Raw genomic sequence first — 21,150 nt, 5'->3', positions numbered from 1 at the left:
TCCTGTTCAAAAATGTTGCGGGGAGAATCCTGTGTGCGGCTACAAATCTGTTGCGGGAAGAACCAATAATGTTGCAGGAAGAAATTGATGCGGGAAGGACCAGTAACGTTGCAGGAAGAAATCGATGCGGGAAGGACCAATAACGTTGCAGGAAGAAAAATAATTCGGGAAGAATCTTGTATGCGGCTATAAATCCATTGCGGGGAGAGTCCTCTATCCTTAATGCTGCGGGGAGAGTCCTGTATCCAACAATTGCCCAAAATAATGAAACTTGCTGCTTCAATTGACAAAGTTACAATTTTTTCTCAATATATTTTACAAAAATGTTCCGTATTTATACACATTTCTTTACAAACAAAACCTACTTAACTCACAGAAAATTATAACAATTTAACAAAAGTTGAAAAACAATAAAGTATTTTATCTAATATTAAATTGAACTCAACATACCGCCGCCCTTGAACTATCTGAATAAGTTCAAAACAAAATATTAAAAAGAAAATGAAAAGCCTTGAAAAACATTTACGATAAGTTATTAGTTTCTTCATGAAATAAATCTCCTCTCGTTGGCAAAAGGCAAAGTTTGACTATAGGGCGAACCAATTCGCCATGCGGTGTTTTCAACGTAACTACTCTTACGCGTCCATCGGTGCCATGATGGCATTTGATCACTCGTGCAATCGTCCACTTCGTCGGAGGATTAGGCTCGTTGAATACAGCAACCACATCCCCTTCTTCAATGTTGCGTGAAGAACGAAACCATTTAGTGCGACGTTGTAAGCTCACGAGGTACTCGTCTCTCCAACGACGCCAGAAATGTTGTCTCATGGCAGAAATTGCTTGCCATCGCTGTCGAAGATTTCCACGAAACCCTTGACCCTCAGGTTCCGGTATTGACTTCAGCGGTTCACCGACTATGAAATGTCCGGGAGTTAAAACTTCTAAGTCACCAGCAGCTTCAGAGTTGTCACAGAGTGGACGAGAGTTTACGCAAGCTTCTATTTCAGTCAAAAGTGTGTTGAACTCTTCGTATGATAGTGGAACTTCTCCTAATACGCGTTTTAAATGATACTTAACACGTTTGACTCCGGTCTCCCAGTAACCTCCCATATGGGGTGCAGCCGGTGGATTAAATCGCCATTCGATATTCGAGTCCGCAAAGAAAGAGCGAAGTTTAATATCAGCCATGCACTGTTGAAATGCAATGCGCAACTCCTTCTCGGCTCCAACGAAATTTGTACCGTTATCTGATGCCATGACCTTACAAAATCCTCGACGATTGGTGAACCTTTTAAACGCATTTAGGAAAGCTGGTGTTGACAGGTCACCAACAAATTCGAGATGCATCGCACCAGTGCACATACAAATGAACGAACAAATGTAGCCTTTGGTAGCCTTAGCTCCTCTTCCTTGGGTGAATTTGTAGAGGTAAGGTCCAGCGAAGTCAACAGCAGTGTGAGTAAAACAACGGGCGTAGGTTGTACGAATGACAGGTAGATCACCCATGACTTGTGTGGTAAGATTGCGGTTCAAATAAGTGCATTTCACGCACTTATGGTATATATTACGGATCAAGCTACGAGCGCCGATAACCCAATAACGACGTTGTAAGACAGTTTGCATAATGCGGGGCCCAGCGTGCAAAGTGACCTTGTGTATTTCGCAGATTATTAACTTAGCAAGCGGACAATTCTTAGGCAAGATAATGGGATGCCTAACATCTGGAGCGATTTCATCGTTTTTTATTCTTCCTCCAACACGTAGAACACAAGTCCCATCCAGAAAGGGCTGCAGACGCAAAAGACTACTGCGAAGTGGGATTGGTCTTTTAGCGCTGCAAAGAGAAATTTCATTAGAAAAATAAAACTGTTGCGTATACCTTATTAGGCGAAGTTCAGCTTCAAATAACTCTTGGCAACTCGGTGTACCAAAACGCTTTATAACATTAAGCCGTCTGTTAGCCCGAATGTTAGTCAAAAAACGTAAAACATAGGAAATAACTCGACGCAGCTTAGAATACGATGAGTATTTTGTCATCACGGACCAATGATCTGTAGAATTAATCACATGGGCACGAATACTCTTTCGTATGCCCAGCTCTGTAGTGTGCTCTTTAGATTTTTTCTGCTTCCACAATTGTTCAGTGCTTTTCAGGAAAATAGGACCAGCCCACCACAATTGATGACGTAATAATTCGGAGGGAGTTATACCTCTTGAAGCACAATCTGCAGGATTCTGTTCAGAACGAACGTGGTTCCAACATTCGGGAGGCAAAACTTCTTGAATATCAGCGACGCGGTTGGCTATAAATGTCACCCATCTGCTGGGGTGAGCTTGTAACCATGCCAATGTTATAGTAGAGTCAGTCCAAGCGAAAAGCGGATAACGGAGATCAGACCAGCAGTGCAGCACGCTTCGCACTAGTTTAGCAGCAAGATGAGCGGCGCATAATTCAAGACGTGGCAACGTTGTCGGCTTAAGCGGAGCTACCTTGGTTTTCGACGAAATTAATGACACAATAATGCTACCGTCGCTTTGTGTTGTTCGTGCATACAAAACGGCGGCGTAAGCCCGCTCGGACGCGTCTGCGAATACGTGCAATTGCGTAAATGTCCCAGCTACTTCAGTACCAAACCAACGTTTCACCTTCAAATGTGCCAGTTTCTTGAGTTCTATGCGATGCTCCAACCACTTCGTTGCGATAGACTCAGGAATGATATCATCCCAACCTACCTTAGTGCGCCATATGTCTTGAAACCAAATTTTTGAATTTATAGTAGCGGGAGCAAGCAGGCCCAGAGGATCGAAGAGCGTACTTGCATCTGATAGAAACATGCGCTTGGTCAACTTAACTGGCGGTTCCCTCAAGTTAATAGCAAACGTGAGATAGTCTCCTTCTGTGTTCCAGATAAGACCTAAAGCGTGAACATCCTTATCGTCGACAATATAATGTGATATGTTCGTAGATGCATTAGAAATGCTTGCGATTAGCTCAGCGCAGTTCGATGCCCACTTACGAAGTTCAAACCCCCCTTCCCTCAATATTTCGGAAATATTTTGCTGCAACAATCGAAGTTCTTCTTTACTAGATGCACCAGTAAGTAGATCATCCATGTAAAAATCCTTGAGAATAACACTAACAGCCCTAGCACAATCATTCGACGAATCTCTTGCCGTCTGTTGAAGTGATCGGACAGCTAGATGAGATGCAGCTGCCACTCCGTACGTTACGCGAACCATGCGAAAATCTTGGATAGGCAGGGATGGGTGGCTACGCCATACGATGCGTTGCAAATCGGCGTGTTTTAAGGATACGCAGATTTGACGATACATTTTGGCGACATCTGCTGTTACAGCATAGCGGTGTGTTCTAAAGCGAAGTAAGATGGAGTATAAATCTTCCTGCAATTGGGGTCCTATAAATAATGCGTCATTCAGCGAATTTCCGGAAGTTGATTTTGCGGACGCGTTAAATACAACCCTCAATTTGGTCGTGGTACTACTTTCCTTTAAAACAGGATGATGAGGCATATAATACGTTGGATTCATAGTCTCTGACGTGACCTGCATATGTTTCATATCAATGAGTTCATTCATGAATTCATTGTAGCGTAAACGAAGATCGGAATCACAAGCGAGTCTTCTTTCAAGTCGTAACAAATTCCGGATAGCAAAGTTTCGCGACTCTCCCAGAGCTACATCGGGCTTCAGCGGCAATTCGACGACAAACCGTCCATTAGGTTCCCTTCGATGCGTTGTTTCAAAATGGTCTTCACAGTAACGCTCCTCATGCGTAAGATACGTTTTTTGCGGAGCTTCCTCTAACTCCCATAACTTGTTCAATGCTCGATCCAAATGAACATCGCAATGTAACGACTGTAAGCGTGGCATGTCAGGCTCAGATCCATTCACGCTTCCAAACAGAGTCCACCCAAAGACCGTCAGTTGAGCCATAGGAGCTCCAGATGGACCCTTACGAAGTTCTGTACAGATCAGTTGATCCATAACGTCCATTCCAATCAATATATCGACCCGTCCAGGCTTCATAAAATGGGGATCGGCTAAAAACAAACCTCGGATATGTGGCCACGATGAAGTAGCTATAGTCTGTGTTGGCAAGTCGCTTGTAATTTTAGACATAATTAACGTTTTGACAGTAAAGCATTGATTTGTAGAGAAAGAAGAAAGAGAAAGTGATACTTCACCTCTAGCTCGTCCTCCTTGCGCTGACCCAATTCCAGTAATGTTAACTTCAGATGTTGATCGCGGCAGGCCTAAGCGTTGCACACACGCTTCAGTTACAAAGGAAGCATGTGATCCAGAATCGAAAAGTGCACGTGCGGGCTGCCAATTACCAGAGCAGTCGCGTACCTTCACCAATGCGGTGGATAACAGCACAACTCTTTCTACAGCTATGGGTGGATTGGAGCTCGAGTTCAAGCATGAAGAAACGCGTGGAACATCGACGCTTGCTGGAAGTTCAAAAGGTTTTGCGCTTACCTTTGATGTGGCGTCAGCAGCGCATAACGAATGCGTCGCGTTGCCGATGTAATTGTTCACTGCGGTAACGGTCATTGACTGCAAAGCACCGTGCAACAGAGTGTGATGACGTTGTTTACACATGCGGCAAGTGGAAGCACTATTACAACGGTCTTTATAGTGACCTAAACTTAAGCAGTTGAAGCATATGCGACCTTGCTTCACGAACTGTGATTTTGTAGACAAGTCCAATTCACGAAATTTTTCACAACTGTAAATTTTATGAGGTCCACTACAATATGCACACACGTTACTTTGTTTTGATACCGTGTGGAACACATTTGTCGACTTGCTTGATGATGCAGTTTTAACCTTAATTGGTACTGATGTTGTTGACGACGAAAACATCGATAACGATCGGCATCTTATCTCTAAAAATGTTATTAGTTGCTCAAAAGATGGAGGATCATCACTAACGAGCGATAACTCCCACTGCTTACGCGTTTCGAATGCCAACTTACTGACGACCTCATGTACCAACCAATCATCCCAAAACTCAATCGGACGACCCAACGCTTTAAGCTCGCGAATATGCTGTTGGAACGCATCAATTACACCTTTGATTGCGTCAGCATTGTCATGCGTAGCTCTTTTAATTTCAGCCAACGCGCGAAGATGAGATTCCACAATTACACGAATAACCTTATACCGCGATGTTAATAGACCCCAAGCTTCAACGTAATTTGCGTCACATATTTTAAAACCACTGATAATTTTCAACGCGTCACCTTTCAAGCAGCTTCGGAGATAGTGCAACTTTTGTCCATCTGATAAAGCAGAGTTATTATCAACTAACGAAGAAAACGCGTCGAAAAAACCAATCCATTCTGTAGAGTCACCGGAGAATGTGGGCAACTCCATTTTCGGTAAACGTATAACCGTGGACACAGATGCCTTTGTGGAACTATCTTGCGAATTAGTACGACAATTTTTCACGCGGCTAAAGTTAGCTGAAGCTGTAGAGTACCAAGTTTCGGCTTGGATACGCACATTTTCTTCAATTTCAATAACATCGGCACCACACGTAATTTCTACAGCGTCTTGAGCAACGTTAAAACGAACCCACTGTTCACTCAATAACTGAAGGTAGCTTGCAATATTTTCTGCATCCATAGTGAATGCCTCATCAATACTTTTTGCCATATACCGTTTAATGGCATTGAGAGCGGAATCGCGCGTTTTAGTGGAATTCGACATTTTTAATAAGACAGAAAAGCAAACGACGGGTTTTTAGAATTTTCGCGATGTTAAATGCAGGAATGGCTGCACAAACGTACACACGATTTAATGCACAAAAATAATTTTCTTAATATTCGTTGCACCTTTTGCTACGCGTATGTATGTACACAAGCGAATGCGTACATGCAAAAGGCAAGCGGAGTGACTATATCCGGCTCGAAGGACCAAAAATGTTGCGGGGAGAATCCTGTTCAAAAATGTTGCGGGGAGAATCCTGTGTGCGGCTACAAATCTGTTGCGGGAAGAACCAATAATGTTGCAGGAAGAAATTGATGCGGGAAGGACCAGTAACGTTGCAGGAAGAAATCGATGCGGGAAGGACCAATAACGTTGCAGGAAGAAAAATAATTCGGGAAGAATCTTGTATGCGGCTATAAATCCATTGCGGGGAGAGTCCTCTATCCTTAATGCTGCGGGGAGAGTCCTGTATCCAACAATTGCCCAAAATAATGAAACTTGCTGCTTCAATTGACAAAGTTACAATTTTTTCTCAATATATTTTACAAAAATGTTCCGTATTTATACACATTTCTTTACAAACAAAACCTACTTAACTCACAGAAAATTATAACAATTTAACAAAAGTTGAAAAACAATAAAGTATTTTATCTAATATTAAATTGAACTCAACAATATGTTTACTTTCATAGTTTATTTATCTTCTACTAATTTCTCCGTACTTTCACTCGGACTAAATTTAGAAAAAGAGGCCAAGAAAAATTGAGAAATTCAGAGCAATATGCTGGTTTATCATGGCTCCTTTTTAAGCGTGCTTTGAGTTCATTTCCTTGGTTGTTGATCAATGCACACCTTTGACTCGTCTCAACGAAACATTCTTCACTCACTTTCCATCAAGAGAAGAGTGAGCGGGATGCAACAGTTGGAAAGAGGGTCTGGTAAAACGCTTTAAGGGTATCTTGCAGCTGGAGGAAAGAGTTACATCTGGGCTCTCACTACACCTACGGATATTGCGGGTTTAAATATCTTACTTTTCTACTACCTGTCTGCTTTCTTTCCTTCTCCTTCCCCCCCTCTCCCTGTATGGTATCCCAACGGAAGAATTTAAAATTTTTGTCCAAGTGGGCCCCTAGGAAGGGCAGCCATTTAACCTAACCTAATATTCCAGGAGCTCCCGATGAATCTTAAATTCAAGTAACCGAACCGTTGCAGTTTGTTCCAAGCGGAAGTAACTTCAACCAAAGAAGCAGCTAATTGGCTGCATTCTTTTGTAATTACAGTAAGGAAAACAAATATTTATTTCGACAACGCAGCAGTTGGGGCCCTGAGCTTTTTTTTTGCATAAATTGTTATTATAACTACTCAAAAAAATGTGGTAAAAATTTTAAAGCGAAATTCGCTTTATTCCCGATTCTATGTGCACTTAAGTGAGTCCCTGTCGGTTCGGCCCCGGAGCGCTTACGATACGATGCTTTATTTCAAACGCGTTTTTCTCGAAACGACTTTTTTTGATTCAGTGGCAACGATTTCTCGAAGACTAATGAACCGATTTTAATTTTCCTTTTTTCATAATTTTTGTTATCCCATTGGCTATCGTTTCAAAATTTTGAAAATAACTATTTTTTTGGGCCTGTTGAAAATCAAAAAAATGATGAAAAACACACATCGAAATTCAAATCACCACTATTTTGTCAAAAAACAAAACAAAAAAAAAAAGGCTACGTACAACGATAGCCCGTATTGTGTAGATTAATAAAATTTTTGGTTTTTTGATTGCAGATGATTATTCATTGCTGTATCGCTGGCACCAGATGACGTCATTTTTTTTTAACTCGTTACGTTTATTTACATAAATTTCAATTTTCAATATTTTTTAATAACAATTTACATCAACATAGTTTATACTGTGTGTATATGTATGTATATACTGTGTGTATATGTATGTATGTATTTATAATAAATTGCCTATGTCCAATCCTCGAATAATCATTCCTACTTACAAAAAAAAAATTACGAAAAATCGACTATTTTTTGACCCCCCACAATGGCGTTCCCCCTTAAAAAATGAGGCAATCAGAGCTATTTTCAACATACTCCTACTTACGAGCTGTCTTATGAACCAAAGCGTGTTGACGCAAGTTATAAAATATGTCAACTTTTGTAATTCAACAAACTGTAGGACCCTCCATTTGTGGAATAACATCAAGACGCACACCACAAACAGGAGGAGAAGCTCAGCAGCCAAACACCTAAGTGTACGCGCCAAATAATTATTTTTTGTTTTTGTAAAACCCACTTATTATTATAGTAAATCCAACTTAAAGCTGACTAAATTTAATTTAACTATTTTTTTTTTCTTATCTTATACTAATAAGCCCTGCTACGCCTTGCCGCGTCTTAATCAATTTTGAAACAAAATACTTCTCTTCGAATGAATTTGAGCAAAATCGGACCCCAAAAAAGGTTTTTAGAGATATCTCTACCACAGCGCGACACGGCTCGACCTATCGAAAAACTCTTAATATTTTTTCTGGCTGGCTCAAAGAAAACTTATCCTGTGAGTTTCTATTCAATCTGTCGGCTACTTTTCAGTTTATCGGTCACAAACATACGCGAAAAAATTTTTGTTTTTCGTAAAGAGTGTTTTGTTATCATCCAAAAGGACTTTAAGGTTACATTCTACGGTTAATTTCATGATAAAAACCCAAAAAGGCTTTTGGTTCAACTCGAGCACCATAGGAATGGTAGCCAATTGCATTTTTATCTCGCCTAAAAAAGAGCCTATAAAATAAATTATTCATACAATATTTTCAGAAAATCGCAGGTGTTTTATTACATATCCATAGAAATATAAGATAATATTTTGTGAGAAGGTGTTGTATCATATATATTTATGCACATATATAATAACTTATGTAAAAAAATCAACATAACCCTAATGTGAATATATTCCGCATAAACCAAAGCATATTAATAGTTACGTATACGCTCAGGCAGCCTATACAATGTACTATGCAAAAGCCACCTAAGTGATGTGCACAAAACAATAACAAAAACATTTGTAATAGCAATAACAATGCTGCGGGGAGAGTCCTGTATCCAACAATTGCCCAAAATAATGAAACTTGCTGCTTCAATTGACAAAGTTACAATTTTTTCTCAATATATTTTACAAAAATGTTCCGTATTTATACACATTTCTTTACAAACAAAACCTACTTAACTCACAGAAAATTATAACAATTTAACAAAAGTTGAAAAACAATAAAGTATTTTATCTAATATTAAATTGAACTCAACAATATGTTTACTTTCATAGTTTATTTATCTTCTACTAATTTCTCCGTACTTTCACTCGGACTAAATTTAGAAAAAGAGGCCAAGAAAAATTGAGAAATTCAGAGCAATATGCTGGTTTATCATGGCTCCTTTTTAAGCGTGCTTTGAGTTCATTTCCTTGGTTGTTGATCAATGCACACCTTTGACTCGTCTCAACGAAACATTCTTCACTCACTTTCCATCAAGAGAAGAGTGAGCGGGATGCAACAGTTGGAAAGAGGGTCTGGTAAAACGCTTTAAGGGTATCTTGCAGCTGGAGGAAAGAGTTACATCTGGGCTCTCACTACACCTACGGATATTGCGGGTTTAAATATCTTACTTTTCTACTACCTGTCTGCTTTCTTTCCTTCTCCTTCCCCCCCTCTCCCTGTATGGTATCCCAACGGAAGAATTTAAAATTTTTGTCCAAGTGGGCCCCTAGGAAGGGCAGCCATTTAACCTAACCTAATATTCCAGGAGCTCCCGATGAATCTTAAATTCAAGTAACCGAACCGTTGCAGTTTGTTCCAAGCGGAAGTAACTTCAACCAAAGAAGCAGCTAATTGGCTGCATTCTTTTGTAATTACAGTAAGGAAAACAAATATTTATTTCGACAACGCAGCAGTTGGGGCCCTGAGCTTTTTTTTTGCATAAATTGTTATTATAACTACTCAAAAAAATGTGGTAAAAATTTTAAAGCGAAATTCGCTTTATTCCCGATTCTATGTGCACTTAAGTGAGTCCCTGTCGGTTCGGCCCCGGAGCGCTTACGATACGATGCTTTATTTCAAACGCGTTTTTCTCGAAACGACTTTTTTTGATTCAGTGGCAACGATTTCTCGAAGACTAATGAACCGATTTTAATTTTCCTTTTTTCATAATTTTTGTTATCCCATTGGCTATCGTTTCAAAATTTTGAAAATAACTATTTTTTTGGGCCTGTTGAAAATCAAAAAAATGATGAAAAACACACATCGAAATTCAAATCACCACTATTTTGTCAAAAAACAAAACAAAAAAAAAAAGGCTACGTACAACGATAGCCCGTATTGTGTAGATTAATAAAATTTTTGGTTTTTTGATTGCAGATGATTATTCATTGCTGTATCGCTGGCACCAGATGACGTCATTTTTTTTTAACTCGTTACGTTTATTTACATAAATTTCAATTTTCAATATTTTTTAATAACAATTTACATCAACATAGTTTATACTGTGTGTATATGTATGTATATACTGTGTGTATATGTATGTATGTATTTATAATAAATTGCCTATGTCCAATCCTCGAATAATCATTCCTACTTACAAAAAAAAAATTACGAAAAATCGACTATTTTTTGACCCCCCACAATGGCGTTCCCCCTTAAAAAATGAGGCAATCAGAGCTATTTTCAACATACTCCTACTTACGAGCTGTCTTATGAACCAAAGCGTGTTGACGCAAGTTATAAAATATGTCAACTTTTGTAATTCAACAAACTGTAGGACCCTCCATTTGTGGAATAACATCAAGACGCACACCACAAACAGGAGGAGAAGCTCAGCAGCCAAACACCTAAGTGTACGCGCCAAATAATTATTTTTTGTTTTTGTAAAACCCACTTATTATTATAGTAAATCCAACTTAAAGCTGACTAAATTTAATTTAACTATTTTTTTTTTCTTATCTTATACTAATAAGCCCTGCTACGCCTTGCCGCGTCTTAATCAATTTTGAAACAAAATACTTCTCTTCGAATGAATTTGAGCAAAATCGGACCCCAAAAAAGGTTTTTAGAGATATCTCTACCACAGCGCGACACGGCTCGACCTATCGAAAAACTCTTAATATTTTTTCTGGCTGGCTCAAAGAAAACTTATCCTGTGAGTTTCTATTCAATCTGTCGGCTACTTTTCAGTTTATCGGTCACAAACATACGCGAAAAAATTTTTGTTTTTCGTAAAGAGTGTTTTGTTATCATCCAAAAGGACTTTAAGGTTACATTCTACGGTTAATTTCATGATAAAAACCCAAAAAGGCTTTTGGTTCAACTCGAGCACCATAGGAATGGTAGCCAATTGCATTTTTATCTCGCCTAAAAAAGAGCCTATAAAATAAATTATTCATACAATATTTTCAGAAAATCGCAGGTGTTTTATTACATATCCATAGAAATATAAGATAATATTTTGTGAGAAGGTGTTGTATCATATATATTTATGCACATATATAATAACTTATGTAAAAAAATCAACATAACCCTAATGTGAATATATTCCGCATAAACCAAAGCATATTAATAGTTACGTATACGCTCAGGCAGCCTATACAATGTACTATGCAAAAGCCACCTAAGTGATGTGCACAAAACAATAACAAAAACATTTGTAATAGCAATAACAAAAGTGAATAATACCGGTGCACCTAAACCAACCACTATTTAGGAGCAAAGTGAAGTCTGTACATTATAACTACAAATGCAACTTGCATGAAGTATTTGCCACGCGCTCCTGCTTGATCGTGTTAATGTTTATATGCGCTGAAGCAGCTGCACAACACTTTAAACAAAATGAATAAACTAACAGTTGCAGCGAAAGTAGCAATGGAATGCAGTAAATGTCAGCAACAGCATTTTGTTTACAAATATTATAGAAGGATGTAGCAAAATGCAAGCGTCAAACTGCAAAGGTGCCACGACGGATTCAGGGTATATTTTTCATCACAGATGATGCAGGTTAGCTCACTGCTATTCTGCCAAATTGTATGGCTGCCTTAGTATTTGTGTTGTACTGTTTTTGGTGTATGTGTTTTTTTTTTACTTAAAAATGCTGCTTTAGTTAGAGTGGTTGCTGCTCATCCAACACTTGATGCAAGGCTTTCGCTTCGATAATATGCAAACTCCATTATTCGTGCGATATTGACTACTATAAGCATTGCATCGTATATGCCACATACCACTTGTGTGCAATTCGCATACTTTAGCAATTCGCAGCTGACGATAAGCCCAGAAAGAGCAATTCAAATTTATTTTACAAGAAAGAGAAAAAAATATAAACCAAAAAAACAACAAAAAAAAAGAAAATTAAATAAAATAAAACCATAAAAATAATAGAAATACTGAAAAATAGGCGCTTATTGCGCTTATCTTAAACTGCAAATATTTTTAACGCCCGATAGTTTAGTTAGATTGGTCAGCTACATACTGAAATTATTTGTTGTAAAACCGACATATTTTCTGAGCGATTTCATTTCAAGTATTCCAAGTAGTTTGGTCATTTCATGAATTTTTCTAATTTGAGTGTAATAAGAAGTAAACCTAAAGACTTCGGAAGTACGAATTAGTACTCGTGAAAATTATGCACTTTTGTTATAAAGTTTTTTATAATGAAATTCCTTCGGTACGTTTTAACATTTTTTTTAATTTTAAGATAAAATATTCTTTATTTTTTTTTTTCGAAAGAAGTTAACCTTTTTGATAGAGTTTTTGTTAGTTTTGATAAGCCCTCCTTCTCAGATTTTGCAACAAAATGGCTTTGAGATATATTCGATACTGAAAGTGTAATTCGCGAATTACTTAGCGAATTTCTTATAGAGCGAATTACATGTTGCGGGATCATAGCATACATTTCATAAATACTATATCACTGATATGAGTTTAGTTACCGAAGCCAAAAAGTAGATAGCTAAAATACCAAATGCTTGATGGAGAAGTCCGTATTTTTGTTTGAAATATTTTTCAGGTTTTATAATTTTTTGATTTATTTCAATATTTTTTTAAATTATCTTTTTATATCTTATTGTATTATAAAATAGAAAATTGTTTGCAATTGTTTTTACTGTTTTAAATTTAATTTTTTTATTTATTTTAATATTTTTTTAAATTAATGTTGTTCTTATATATTATATGTTCCCGCTGTTTGTCAATAGATGCCGCCAGCAGTGTGTGCTAGTCGATTCTAACATAACCTAAACATCATAAACCAAGCTTAGACATATGGTAAACAAACTGCTTCGACACATTAGTGATTTTGTTTTGGTATCAAATACTTTTGGTTTTGTTAAAATGTCTGATTTTTTGCCATCGAGAGCTACAAGATTTTTTGGAGATGCTGCTTTAAGTGAAAATCTCGTCACGTAATATAGATTGGTTCCGTCGCTTCAAAGATGGTGATTTTAATGTTGACGACCGTCCGCGTGAAAGAAGGCCAAAAACCTTCGACGACGCTGAATTGGAGGCATTGATCAATGAGGATCCGTGTCAAACGCAAGAAGAGCTTGCTTCAGTATTAGGAGTTACCCGCCAATCCATTTCCAAGCGATTGCGTGCTTCGGGAGTGATTCAGAAACAGGGGACTTGGGAGTTAAAACCAAGGGATGTTAAACGTCGTTTTTTCGCCTGTGAACAACTGCTCCAACGGCAAAAAAGGAAGTGTTTTCTTCATCGCGTCTAGACGGGTGATGAAAAATGGATTCATTACAGCAATCCAAAGAAAAGAAAGCCATGGGGACTGCCCGGGCATGCTTCTACGTCGTCGCCTCGGCCGAATATTTACGCTGCGAAGGTTGTGCTATGCATTTGGTGGGACCAAGTTGGTGTTATTTATTATAAACTGTTAAAACCTAGCGAAACCATCACTGGGGATCGGTATCGACTTCAATTGATGCGATTGAGCAGAGCATTCCACGAGAAGCGGCCGCAATATGCGGAGAGGCATGAAAAAGAGATTCTACAGCATGACAACGGTCGGCCTCACGTTGCCAAACCCATTGAAAACTACGTGGAAACACTGAAATGGGACATCCTACCCCACCCGCCATATTCTCCAGATATTGCGCCGTAAGATTGTCACCTGTTCCGATCAATGACACATGGTCTAGTTGACCAGCAGTTCCATTCATATGAAGGCATCAAAGAATGGCTTGATCCGTGGATATCTTTAAAAGATGAACAGTTTTACCACGACGGTATACGAGATCTACCAGAAAGATGGGAAAAAGTAGTAGCCAGCGATGGATAATACTTTCAATGACTCACTTAAAACAATTTTTTTAGAATAAAGTTGTATTTTCGTAAAAAAAAAACAGCGAGAAATTAGTTGCATACCTAATATTATGAAAAGGTTGTTTTGCAATATTTTTCAAATTTTATAATTCATTTATGCGTACATTTTATAATTTATTTTATCAAGAAAGTTGAGTTCTAAACTCTAGATTGTCCAACCTGTTAAAAAAAATAGTTTTATGTAATATTTTTCTAGTTTTACATTTGTTTTAATATTTTATTTATTTATCTTTTATATTTTATTATGAAAAAACAACTTTTGTGCAACTGTTTTTCAAATTTTCATATTTGTTTTTTTATTTTTATTTTTAATTTTACAAGAAGCCTAAAGCATTTTTCCGTTTTACATATTTTTTAATGATATTTTTCATAATATTTTTCTTGTTTAATTTTATTATTAAAATGTAATTTTTTGCTATTATTTTTCAAATTTTATATTTCTTATTTTTTATAGTTTTAAATGAACAAATATTTTATGATTTTTTAATTGGGGAGTGCGAAATATACAATAGAAAACGTTTTTGCGATCGTCCTTCGGCAGGCAGTGGCAAGCCTCCGAGTGCATTTCTGCCTTGAAAAACTCGTCTAAAAAACTTTTCGCTTTTCGGAGTCAGCTTGAAACTGTAAGCCCCTCCATTTGTGGAATAATATCAAGAAGCGTGCCACAAATAGGAGGTGGAGCTCGGCGAAACACTTAACAGAAGTGTATGTGCCAATCATTTATTTATTTTTTATTATAAAAAAAACTTTGGGTCATTGTTTCCTAACCTTTAAATTATTAATTTTCATATTTTTTACTTATCTTTTTTATGCTTTCTTAAAAGAACAGTTTTTTTGTAATTTTTATGCATTTTAATATATCTTAGTTTGTGTTTGTATATTTTATGATATTAAAAACAAACGTTTTCAATTATAAAGTTTTTTTTTATATTTTTTTATTTGTTGGTAAAAAACAACTGTGTAACTTTTTGTAGTTATTTTAGTATCTATTAACTTTTTTTTTTATTTATTACAAAAATCCGTTTGTTATAATATTTTTTTTTTTAACTTTTTTATAAAAAATCTTATATTCGCAATTATTATAAAGTTTTTCATTGAATTTTGTTTTTATCTTAATTAATTAATTTTGTATCATTAATTAATTTTTTTTTAGTTTTGCTATAATATTATTTTTCAAATTTTATATTTTGTTTATTTATTCAGTTTATTATTTTTTTATTTATCAGAAAGTCCATAACTAAAATCCCAAAGGCTATACGGGCCAACTTGTAGAAAAAAGGATTGAGTATTTTTGAGTTTTATTTTTTATTTTTTACTCCCTTGAATATTTGGCTTACTACTTTTTATGTTTCAGTCTAGAAAATTAAAGAAAATTGTATTTATCCCTCAAAAAAATTGGAAAATTCGCACATTTATCGACAACGGAAATGCGTGCTCCAATGAAAGAAAAACAACGGTACTAAAAAAGCGGCTAGTGTGTTTGAGCGTGTAAAAACGGGTTAAAACAAGCAATAGCAAAAAACCAAAATAGCAATTATTCGGTAAAAATAACAAAGAACGAGTTGGCTATGTCAGCAGCACGTAAACAAACAAATAAATAAACTAACTCTCCACTGTTTTCGACCTCTTCCGCTTATGCGCACAAGTGTATAAACAAATATCGACAATTGTTTGTGAAAATATGCACATTACTCACACACATACACACATTTTCCGTAGAAACTAATACTTCCTCACGTGAGCAAGCTTTTTTTGTTTTTTCTTTTGCTGCAAGCTAGCCAGTTTCACACTCGTTCAATTTCGGAACTTCAGTCACAGCGACAGAAATTTATTGTTCACACATTTTTCAGGTCAGGGGCGACAAATAGATTTTCAGTTTCTGACACTTTGCTGCCATTTTATGGGTGGTAACTTATTTGCTACTTTTTTGTGAGTTCTATTTTTTTTTTAAGGACCAAATAAAATGTATGCGAACATTTACCTTTGCAGGTGTGCCGGTGTGTGAATGACCAAACAAGCAGGCGTTTTGTTTTGGCTTATCTATTCGCTTGTTGGCAGCCATTTACATGTAGTGAAAGGTGTGAACCTACATATTTTCTAGATACGGCTTACATATTTAAAAGTTAGTGGAATGCTTACGGGTACCAAATTCGGGATTACTTAAGTTACTTGTATGTAGGTATAAGAGTTGGGCTACTCTAGCTGTGTATTACTTTAGTAATATATTTCTGCGTTACCTTGAAATAGATAAAGATTCTGAAAAATATTAGAAAAAGCTATTGTATATAAATTATATTTTTCCAATAAAAAATTGTTGAATGTTTTTACAAAGAAACATTTTTAAATAGAAGCGTTAAGATATTTTTTCTATTTTTATTCTTTGAGTTTGTAATATTTGAAGTATTAGGACATTTTTTATATAAAAGGAAACAAAGGTCTTAAGCCAACAAGTGTACAAAATTCTAGGAGGGATCCACCCAGGTCAAGTTAAATCTGCGTGGAATGGAAACTTAAGCAATGCTATTGGAGCTAAGATAGTAAAAAATACTAGAGAGAAGAAGAAAAACCATCCCAAAATTAAACCAACAAGAAACCAACACATTTTGGACTTATAAGTCGCATTTTAAGTATTTACACCCGCAATGGCACACACCGGCTTATACATATGTACTTAGATGTATTTACCTTAACCACTATTAGCTCGTACTCCTACGATTTCTTTTTCTACAGCTGTTGCAAAATTATAAATACACCACTAATGTTTTTAATAAAAATAGAATTCATATTACAACAAAAACTTTGTATAAAATTTTTCAAAACTTTCAACTTTATAACCCGAACTTCTAGAATGCTTCTGTGTTTACAGTTTTTACAGTTTTATAGCCCATTGAATTATAAAATAACAAAGTTCGAACGTCAAGTGACTATAAAGTACCGTTTTTTTTTTGTTTTTAGTTGATGGTGCTAGGCGTTTTCTTCCATGTAAAAAAATTCGATAATGCACTTTGCATGGAAAAATGTACTTTGTAGGTGACCTGTAGAGTAGAGTGGGCCGAAAAAAAAATTTTTTTTAGAATGGAATTGTAGTAATGCGGAAAAGTTGCACTGTTAGACTTATAAAGTGTGTGCCAAATTTCAGTCCAATCCACCGATATCTTCTGTTGCCAGCAGAAGCCTCAAATTTTGAAATTTCAGTTTAAATTCTGAACAATTTTAACTTTTTTGAAAATACTTTTTGTTATCATACCGGTATATGTTAAATACAAATTTTATATGAGAAGACCACCGAAACAATTTAATTCACTACACTCCACTCTGTTTGTTTGATCAAGCAATACGTTTATGGAGCTCCTAGTAGCTCGTCCTTGTACTGCGAGCTGAATTCAAGTTACAACAATTACTTTGTCTATTTTTTCTTCCGCTTTATTCGAAAGATATTTTTTCGTATAAAAGCATTTTATTATAATAATCTTTTATTAAAAGTTTATATGACGACAATGGCATTAACTAAATTTTCCCTAAGACAAACGTTTAATTGCCCATTGATTGAAAGTCCTAAAGATTTGCCAGATCATCAACTTCCAAGTTATGAAGATGTAATGAGGTGTTGTTTTTTTCAAAGACGGGAACTGGGAGTAGAGTCAGAAGGAAATAGAGATCCGGCCTTTTCGATCATAGCCGGACAAGTTGAAAAGAAAATCATTTGTATTTACTACTGTGGGCAAAAAGTAAGGTTAATTTGCTTGTAAAATGAAAAATCTTTATTTATTCTTGTAAATCAATTTCATTCCCTTCAAAATAATCCCCTCTCGATGAAATACACTTATGCCAACGATTTTTCCAATCCCCGAAACATGCCAAATAGTCCATTTCCGGTATAGCCATCAGCACCTTCTTCGATTCAGCTTTTATCTCCTCAATCGACTCGAAACGCGTTCCCCGCAGTGGTGCCTTGAGTTTTGGGAATAGCCAAAAATCACACAAAGCCAAATCAGGCGAATACAGTGGTTCCGGAACGATATGCGTGGAATTTTTCGCGAAATGGTCACGAAGAACGAGTGCAGTGCGAGACGGTGCATTATCGTGATGCAAAAACCAAGAGTTGTTGGCCCATATTTCTGGTCTTTTTAGACGAATTGCTTAACGTAAACGACGCATAACGCTCAAATAATATTCCTTATTAACAATTTGGCCAGGTGGAAGGAATTCATAGTGCACCACACCACGAAAATCGAAAAAAACTGTCATCATGACCTTTATTTTTGAACGACTTTGACGTGCTCTTTTCGACTTTGACGTCCCTCGCCTTTAGCACGATATTCGCTTGATTGGTCGGTTGCCTTAGGGTCATAAGCATAAATACAAGTCTCATCTGCCGTAATGATGCATTTGAGCTTGTCCTGATAGTCTGAAAGCATTGTTTCACACACATCAACGCGACGACTTTTTCCCAAGAAAATGAGAGTTTTCGGTACCAAACGAGATTTGACTTTTCGTAGACCCAAATGGTCTTTCAAAATAGTTTTTATAGATCCTTCTGATATTCCGATCATACTACTAAGGTCTTCAACAGTCAACCGACGATTTTTGAGCACTAACTCCTTCACTTTATTGACGTGTTGGTCATCTGTTGACGTCGATGGTCGTCCGGAGCGCTCCAAGTCATCAACACGTTCTCGACCCTCTTTGAAGTCTTTGTACCACTTATAAACATTTTTCTGCGACATGGTCGAATCACCAAATGCCTTCTGCAACATGCTAAACGTTTCCGCAGCCGAAATTTCATTCCGAAAACAAAATTTGATGGCACTTAGATGGTAAGAGAATGTTAGGTAAAAAATGGAGTCTCCAACCAAAACAAATCAATTGGTCCCACACAGCCGTTGTAAGGCCAATACTATCATATGCGGAACTAGTTTGGTAGCCTGCAACAGAAAAGAAGTACAACAAAACTAAGCTGAACAAGATACAAAGAACAGGGTGTATCTTAACTACAGGAGCGATTAGCACCAGTCCTACTGAAGCGCTCAATATACCAACTCATCTGCTACCATTAGATTTACACATCAAAACAATCGCCACTCTCAGAGACATATGAAGCTGGACAAAAAGGTCGTACGGTCACAGTAAGATTCTCCTACAAGGACCCTCGCTGCTCAAAAGCAAATAAGACAACACAGTCCCCGACCTTAACTTCAAGAAATACTTTACCGTACGTTTTCCACCGACAGCCGAATGGAGCAAAGGGAAGGTGATTCGAAGATACGATATCGAAATCTATACCGATGGTTCTACGATGAACTGTGGTGTGGGAGCTGGCTTCTATTCGGAGCCGCTCAACCTATCTCAGTCAATTCGTTTTCCTGACTGTGCCAGCGTGTTCCAGGCAGAACTGTTGGCGATCAGAGAAGCATGCAAATCACTTAAACTCTACAAGGAAGTTGGTGCAAGAGTAACTATCTTCTCAGACAGTCAAACAGCTATAAAGGCCTTAGACTCCATCTCCATTTCATTCAAACTAGTCCTAAAGTGTAGAGAGGAGCTAGAATTGCTTAGTCATTGGCTTAAAATCGCTTTGATATGGATTCCCGGTCACAGGAACATACGGGGTAATGAGATAGCGGATGAGCTAGCAAGAAAAGTTTCGACACTAGACATAGCAGAGGCGGTGGCAGTCACCACCCCACGAAACACAATAAATTGCTTCACACTATCCTGCTTTAGCCGAAAGAAGATGGAAGCAACTAACTACATGTATTACAACAAAAAACACGTGGCCGTCATACAAAATCCAGAGGACGAATGATCTGTTAGGATGCTATCGGCGAAACATCTCACGCATCACTGCAACCCTTACAGGCCATTGGAAAGTAGGGGATCATGCAGCTAGACTCAATCTACCCTTCAAACCTATCTGCAGAAGCTGTCAAGCGGAAGGAGCGAAGGAAAGTCTTTTCCACTACTTATGTGAACGTCCAGGGCTAGCTAGGACCGCTCCTTTGGTAAGCCTTTCTTGCAGCAAATTAATGAAATCTCAGGCATCGAGATAAAGAATTTTCTGCTATATTTGGACCTCACTAAATGGATTTGACTTAGAACAAAAAAACAAAAAATAAACAAAACAAACATCATTCTACGAAGACGGTGGTAGTAAAACGGTGCTGGTCACTAATTAGGATTATTTCAGTGGAAATACTCAACCACTTCAACAACAACAATAACAACAACATGGTCTATCGCTGATCACAGTGTATACAGGAGTAAACACTCGTATAGCCCGAAATGCACGTATTTCAATGCCTGTTATCAGACACCTGTGGAATTTAGTTGTAGCAGTTACAGCTTGTAGGACGAAATGAAGAGGAAATGAATACATACACCCAAATACAAAAAAAAAAATGTTCAACTATTTAAGCTTATTACACATGCACCATATAAATATGGAAATATTTGAAACACTTTCACCCGCACCACAATCTTTCGCCCGTCTCTTGATAAAAACACTTTCGCTGTCAGCTAAAATGTGGCAAACAAATATATAAATTTTCACATTAAGTGCACACGTCTGTCCGCAACGCAGTGCAATGGCTATTAACATTGTTGTTTTGGCACGTAGACATGCCCACCTTTCGTGCCATGAACCTGCACATCCAACAGTCAGCCTCCAGCTCTAACATAACAAGTGGGTGTTGTATTGTTGTCTGTTGCACTCACACTACCGAGACTTTGATTGCTGCTCGCAGGTGGTTTTATTGCCGTTAAATCAAATTCGGGAGCTGCACATCCGGCAAATGAAGACAACTTACCTACACAAAGGCCAGCATAACAGTGCGAACGACAAATATAAACGGCGCCACTAGAATTGAGCAAAAAAGGTACCACTCACACAATTACACAATTGCTGCCCGTTTTTATCAATATGACCAAGCAGTAGAAACCAGTAAAATTTGGCAGGAAGCAAAAACACAAACAAAAATACCATAAAAAAGATTTTCGTAAAATTTATTGGGATTATTTTCATGCAACAAATAAAGGGTGGTGGCATGAACCA

At 37.2% G+C, this 21,150-nt stretch overlaps 1 protein-coding gene across 1 annotated transcript; it reads right to left on the bottom strand.

The window, feature by feature from the left end:
* Positions 1–522: 522 nt before the first annotated feature.
* On the bottom strand, positions 523–5,736 carry LOC129244143 (uncharacterized). The gene is made up of 2 exons (XM_054881759.1): positions 1,880–5,736; positions 523–1,834 (listed from the first exon to the last, which is right to left on the bottom strand). The coding sequence occupies exons 1-2, from the start codon at positions 5,734–5,736 to the stop codon at positions 523–525; spliced, it is 5,169 nt and encodes a 1,722-aa protein (XP_054737734.1).
* Between the last annotated feature and the right edge of the window lie 15,414 nt (positions 5,737–21,150).

This window comes from Anastrepha obliqua, chromosome 4, assembly GCF_027943255.1.
Source record: "Anastrepha obliqua isolate idAnaObli1 chromosome 4, idAnaObli1_1.0, whole genome shotgun sequence".
NCBI lineage: Eukaryota > Metazoa > Arthropoda > Insecta > Diptera > Tephritidae > Anastrepha > Anastrepha obliqua.
This window is presented reverse-complemented; position numbering and strand designations above follow the sequence as displayed.